We start from the raw sequence: 8,159 nt of genomic DNA on the forward strand, positions 1-8,159 counted from the left end.
GTACTTTCTACTTCTTACATGTTGAACTCAAATACCTGTACTTTCTACTTCTTACATGTTGAACACTAATACCTGTACTTTCTACTTCTTACATGTTGAACCCAAATACCTGTACTTTCTACTTCTTACATGTTGAACTCAAATACCTTTACTTTGTACTTCTCACATGTTGAACTCAAATACCTGAACTTTCTACTTCTCACATGTTGAACTCAAATACCTGTACTTTCTACTTCTTACATGTTGAACACAAATACCTGTACTTTCTACTTCTTACATGTTGAACACAAATACCTGTACTTTCTACTTCTTACATGTTGAACTCAAATACCTGAACTTTCTACTTCTTACATGTTGAACCCAAATACCTGTACTTTCTACTTCTCACATGTTGAACACAAATACCTGTACTTTCTACTTCTCACATGTTGAACTCAAATACCTGAACTTTCTACTTCTTACATGTTGAACCCAAATACCTGTACTTTCTACTTCTCACATGTTGAACACAAATACCTGTACTTTCTACTTCTCACATGTTGAACTCAAATACCTGAACTTTCTACTTCTCACATGTTGAACTCAAATACCTGAACTTTCTACTTCTTACATGTTGAACTCAAATACCTGTACTTTCTACTTCTCACATGTTGAACACAAATACCTGTACTTTCTACTTCTCACATGTTGAACTCAAATACCTGAACTTTCTACTTCTCACATGTTGAACTCAAATACCTTTACTTTCTACTTCTTACATGTTGAACTCAAATACCTGTACTTTCTACTTCTTACATGTTGAACACAAATACCTGTACTTTCTACTTCTCACATGTTGAACTCAAATACCTGAACTTTCTACTTCTCACATGTTGAACTCAAATACCTTTACTTTCTACTTCTTACATGTTGAACTCAAATACCTGTACTTTCTACTTCTTACATGTTGAACACAAATACCTGTACTTTCTACTTCTCACATGTTGAACTCAAATACCTGTACTTTCTACTTCTCACATGTTGAACACAAATACCTGTACTTTCTACTTCTCACATGTTGAACTCAAATACCTGAACTTTCTACTTCTCACATGTTGAACTCAAATACCTGTACTTTCTACTTCTTACATGTTGAACTCAAATACCTGTACTTTCTACTTCTTACATGTTGAACACAAATACCTGTACTTTCTACTTCTCACATGTTGAACACAAATACCTGTACTTTCTACTTCTCACATGTTGAACTCAAATACCTGTACTTTCTACTTCTCACATGTTGAACACAAATACCTGTACTTTCTACTTCTTACATGTTGAACACAAATACCTGTACTTTCTACTTCTCACATGTTGAACTCAAATACCTGTACTTTCTACTTCTTACATGTTGAACACAAATACCTGTACTTTCTACTTCTTACATGTTGAACTCAAATACCTGAACTTTCTACTTCTTACATGTTGAACCCAAATACCTGTACTTTCTACTTCTTACATGTTGAACACAAATACCTGAACTTTCTACTTCTCACATGTTGAACTCAAATACCTGTACTTTCTACTTCTTACATGTTGAACACAAATACCTGTACTTTCTACTTCTTACATGTTGAACTCAAATACCTGAACTTTCTACTTCTCACATGTTGAACTCAAATACCTGAACTTTCTACTTCTTACATGTTGAACTCAAATACCTGTACTTTCTACTTCTCACATGTTGAACACAAATACCTGTACTTTCTACTTCTTACATGTTGAACCCAAATACCTGTACTTTCTACTTCTTACATGTTGAACTCAAATACCTGAACTTTCTACTTCTTACATGTTGAACACAAATACCTGTACTTTCTACTTCTCACATGTTGAACTCAAATACCTGTACTTTCTACTTCTCACATGTTGAACACAAATACCTGTACTTTCTACTTCTCACATGTTGAACTCAAATACCTGAACTTTCTACTTCTCACATGTTGAACCCAAATACCTGTACTTTCTACTTCTTACATGTTGAACTCAAATACCTGAACTTTCTACTTCTTACATGTTGAACTCAAATACCTGTACTTTCTACTTCTTACATGTTGAACACAAATACCTGTACTTTCTACTTCTTACATGTTGAACACAAATACCTGTACTTTCTACTTCTCACATGTTGAACTCAAATACCTGTACTTTCTACTTCTTACATGTTGAACTCAAATACCTGTACTTTCTACTTCTTACATGTTGAACTCAAATACCTGTACTTTCTACTTCTTACATGTTGAACTCAAATACCTGTACTTTCTACTTCTTACATGTTGAACTCAAATACCTGTACTTTCTACTTCTTACATGTTGAACACTAATACCTGTACTTTCTACTTCTTACATGTTGAACACAAATACCTGTACTTTCTACTTCTCACATGTTGAACTCAAATACCTGTACTTTCTACTTCTTACATGTTGAACCCAAATACCTGTACTTTCTACTTCTTACATGTTGAACCCAAATACCTGTACTTTCTACTTCTTACATGTTGAACACAAATACCTGTACTTTCTACTTCTTACATGTTGAACTCAAATACCTGTACTTTCTACTTCTTACATGTTGAACTCAAATACCTGTACTTTCTACTTCTTACATGTTGAACTCAAATACCTGTACTTTCTACTTCTTACATGTTGAACTCAAATACCTGTACTTTCTACTTCTTACATGTTGAACTCAAATACCTGTACTTTCTACTTCTTACATGTTGAACCCAAATACCTGTACTTTCTACTTCTTACATGTTGAACTCAAATACCTGTACTTTCTACTTCTTACATGTTGAACTCAAATACCTGTACTTTCTACTTCTTACATGTTGAACCCAAATACCTGTACTTTCTACTTCTTACATGTTGAACACTAATACCTGTACTTTCTACTTCTTACATGTTGAACACTAATACCTGTACTTTCTACTTCTTACATGTTGAACACAAATACCTGTACTTTCTACTTCTTACATGTTGAACACAAATACCTGTACTTTCTACTTCTTACATGTTGAACTCAAATACCTGTACTTTCTACTTCTTACATGTTGAACACTAATACCTGTACTTTCTACTTCTTACATGTTGAACTCAAATACCTGTACTTTCTACTTCTTACATGTTGAACTCAAATACCTGTACTTTCTACTTCTTACATGTTGAACACAAATACCTGTACTTTCTACTTCTTACATGTTGAACTCAAATACCTGTACTTTCTACTTCTTACATGTTGAACTCAAATACCTGTACTTTCTACTTCTTACATGTTGAACACTAATACCTGTACTTTCTACTTCTTACATGTTGAACACAAATACCTGTACTTTCTACTTCTTACATGTTGAACTCAAATACCTGTACTTTCTACTTCTTACATGTTGAACACAAATACCTGTACTTTCTACTTCTTACATGTTGAACTCAAATACCTGTACTTTCTACTTCTTACATGTTGAACACTAATACCTGTACTTTCTACTTCTCACATGTTGAACACAAATACCTGTACTTTCTACTTCTCACATGTTGAACTCAAATACCTGTACTTTCTACTTCTCACATGTTGAACTCAAATACCTGTACTTTCTACTTCTCACATGTTGAACTCAAATACCTGTACTTTCTACTTCTCTCATTTTCCAAACAGGCTGGTTCCTTTAGTCTGAATGTGTGTTTGGTGGCGTGATCATTATTATTTAGAGTCATTGCGTGCCTATTGATTTGAACACGATCCGTGTATCCATCATTTCCTGGTCTTCTCTAAAGAAGAGGGACCAATGGAAACGCTGTCATGTTGCCGTTGGTCACCATGGAAACATTCATTAGCTAACAATGACATTATTGTTCTATTAATATAAAGGGAGGTCAGGTACTCTTTAAAACAGCTGCTAGTTATGGGTACTTTTTACTGACGTACATTTCAAAGTTCTTTACTTTCACTTGAGTAAAGAAGTTTAGTCAGTACTTCTACTTTCACCAGAGTATTTGTAAACACCTTGAGTAAAGGATGTGAGTACTCTTGCCCTCTCTGGTTGTGTTCAAAATATAGAACTTTATTAGTGTGTGTTACCTGGACAGGATGCAGTTTCCTCGCCACGCTGCCGATGCCCTCCACCGTCGTCACGGCAACCAGGTGAAGAGAGCAGAGCGGCAACAAGCAGGCGTTCACAGAGTGGTGTCTGAGGAGTTAAAGAACTACACACACTACACACTCTGAGGACACACTACACGCTCTGAGGACACACTACACATTCTGAGGACACACTACACACTCTGAGGACACACTACACACTCTGAGGACACACTACACACACTACACACTCTGAGGACACACTACACACTCTGAGGACACACTACACACACTACACACTCTGAGGACACACTACACACTCTGAGGACACACTACACACTCTGAGGACACACTACACACTCTGAGAACACACTACACACTCTGAGAACACACTACACACTCTGAGGACACACTACACACTCTGAGGACACACTACACACTCTGAGGACAGACTACACACACTACACACTCTGAGAACACACTACACACTCTGAGGAACCACGACACACACTACACACTCTGAGGACACACTACACACTCTGAGGAACCACGACACACACTACACACTCTGAGGACAGACTACACACTCTGAGGACACACTACACACTCTGAGGACAGACTACACACTCTGAGGACAGACTACACACTCTGAGGACAGACTACACACACTACACACTCTGAGGAACCACGACACACACTACACACTCTGAGGACACACTACACACTCTGAGGACACACTACACACACTACACACTCTGAGGACACACTACACACTCTGGAGACACAGTACACACTCTGGAGACACAGTACACACTCTGAGGACACACTACACACTCTGGAGACACACTACACACTCTGGAGACACACTACACACTCTGGAGACACAGTACACACTCTGGAGACACAGTACACACTCTGGAGACACACTACACACTGAGGACACACTACACACTCTGGAGACACACTACACACTCTGAGGACACACTACACACTCTGAGGACACACTACACACTCTGAGGACACACTACACACACTACACACTCTGAGAACACACTACACACTCTGAGGACACACTACACACTCTGGAGACACACTACACACTCTGAGGACACACTACACACTCTGGAGACACACTACACACTCTGAGGACACACTACACACTCTGGAGACACAGTACACACTCTGGAGACACACTACACACTCTGGAGACACACTACACACACTACACACTCTGGAGACACACTACACTCTGAGGACACACTACACATTCTGGAGACACAGTACACACTCTGGAGACACACTACACACTGAGGACACACTACACACTCTGAGGACAAACTACACACTCTGGAGACACACTACACACTCTGGAGACACACTACACACTCTGGAGACACACTACACACTGAGGACACACTACACACTCTGAGGACAAACTACACACTCTGGAGACACACTACACACTCTGGAGACACACTACACACTGAGGACACACTACACACACTACACACTCTGGAGACACACTACACACTCTGAGGTCACACTACACACTCTGAGGACACACTACACACTCTGAGGACACACTACACACTCTGAGGACACACTACACACTCTGGAGACACACTACACACTCTGAGGACACACTACACACTCTGGAGACACACTACACACTCTGAGGACACACTACACACTCTGGAGACACACTACACACTCTGAGGACACACTACACACTCTGGAGACACAGTACACACTCTGGAGACACACTACACACTCTGGAGACACACTACACACACTACACACTCTGGAGACACACTACACTCTGAGGACACACTACACATTCTGGAGACACAGTACACACTCTGGAGACACACTACACTCTGAGGACACACTACACACACTACACACTCTGGAGACACACTACACACTCTGAGGACACACTACACACTCTGGAGACACACTACACACTGAGGACACACTACACACACTACACACTCTGAGGACACACTACACACTCTGGAGACACACTACACATTCTGGAGACACAGTACACACTCTGGAGACACACTACACACTCTGAGGACAAACTACACACTCTGGAGACACACTACACACTCTGGAGACACACTACACACTGAGGACACACTACACACACTACACACTCTGGAGACACACTACACACTCTGAGGACACACTACACACTCTGGAGACACACTACACATTCTGGAGACACAGTACACACTCTGGAGACACACTACACACTCTGAGGACAAACTACACACTCTGGAGACACACTACACACTCTGGAGACACACTACACACTGAGGACACACTACACACACTACACACTCTGGAGACACACTACACACTCTGAGGACACACTACACACTCTGGAGACACACTACACACTCTGAGGACACACTACACACTCTGAGGACACACTACACACTCTGGAGACACACTACACACTCTGAGGACACACTACACACTCTGGAGACACACTACACATTCTGGAGACACAGTACACACTCTGGAGACACACTACACTCTGAGGACACACTACACACTCTGGAGACACACTACACACTCTGAGGACACACTACACACTCTGAGGACACACTACACACTCTGGAGACACACTACACACTCTGAGGACACACTACACACTCTGGAGACACACTACACACTCTGAGGACACACTACACACTCTGGAGACACACTACACACTCTGAGGACACACTACACAATCTGGAGACACACTACACACTGAGGACACACTACACACTCTGGAGACACACTACACACTCTGGAGACACACTACACACACTCTGAGGACACACTGCACACTCTGAGGACACACTAAACACACTCTGAGGACACACTACACACACTCTGAGGACACACTACACACTGAGGATACACTACACACTCTGAGGACACACTACACACACTCTGAGGACACACTGCACACTCTGAGGACACACTAAACACACTCTGAGGACACACTACACACTCTGGAGACACACTACACACTCTGGAGACACACTACACACTCTGAGGACACACTACACACTCTGAGGACACACTACACACTCTGGAGACACACTACACACTCTGAGGACACACTACACACTCTGGAGACACACTACACACTCTGAGGACACACTACACACTCTGGAGACACACTACACACTCTGAGGACACACTACACACTCTGGAGACACACTACACACACTACACAATCTGGAGACACACTACACACTGAGGACACACTACACACTCTGGAGACACACTACACACTCTGGAGACACACTACACACACTCTGAGGACACACTGCACACTCTGAGGACACACTAAACACACTCTGAGGACACACTACACACACTCTGAGGACACACTACACACTGAGGATACACTACACACTCTGAGGACACACTAAACACACTCTGAGGACACACTACACACACTCTGAGGACACACTACACACTCTCTGAGGACACACTACACACTGAGGATACACTACACACTCTGAGGACACACTAAACACACTCTGAGGACACACTACACACTCTGAGGACACACTACACACACTGGAGACACACTACACACTCTGGAGACACACTACACACTGAGGACACACTACACACTCTGGAGACACACTACACACTGAGGACACACTACACACTGAGGACACACTACACACTCTGGAGACACACTACACACTCTGGAGACACACTACACACTGAGGACACACTACACACTCTGGAGACATACTACACACTCTGGAGACACACTACACACTGAGGACACACTACACACTCTGGAGACACACTACACACTCTGAGGACACACTACGCACTCTGGAGACACACTACACACTGAGGACACACTACACACTCTGGAGACACACTACACACTGAGGACACACTACGCACACTCTGAGGACACACTACACACTCTGAGGACACACTACTCACTCTGGAGACACACTACACACTGAGGACACACTACACACTCTGAGGACACACTACACACTGAGGACAC

General features: G+C 41.7%; 1 protein-coding gene across 1 annotated transcript in view; it reads right to left on the bottom strand.

The window, feature by feature from the left end:
* Positions 1-8,159, bottom strand: part of xdh (xanthine dehydrogenase) — a 49,814-nt gene that overhangs the window by 39,170 nt on the left and 2,485 nt on the right. The window contains exon 4 of the mRNA XM_079669990.1: positions 4,118-4,226. Within this exon, the coding sequence (XP_079526116.1) occupies positions 4,118-4,226 (109 nt within the window). The remainder of the gene's footprint in view (positions 1-4,117; positions 4,227-8,159) is intronic.

The sequence above is a fragment of the Notothenia rossii genome, assembly GCF_949606895.1.
Source record: "Notothenia rossii genome assembly, chromosome: 3".
Lineage (NCBI taxonomy): Eukaryota > Metazoa > Chordata > Actinopteri > Perciformes > Nototheniidae > Notothenia > Notothenia rossii.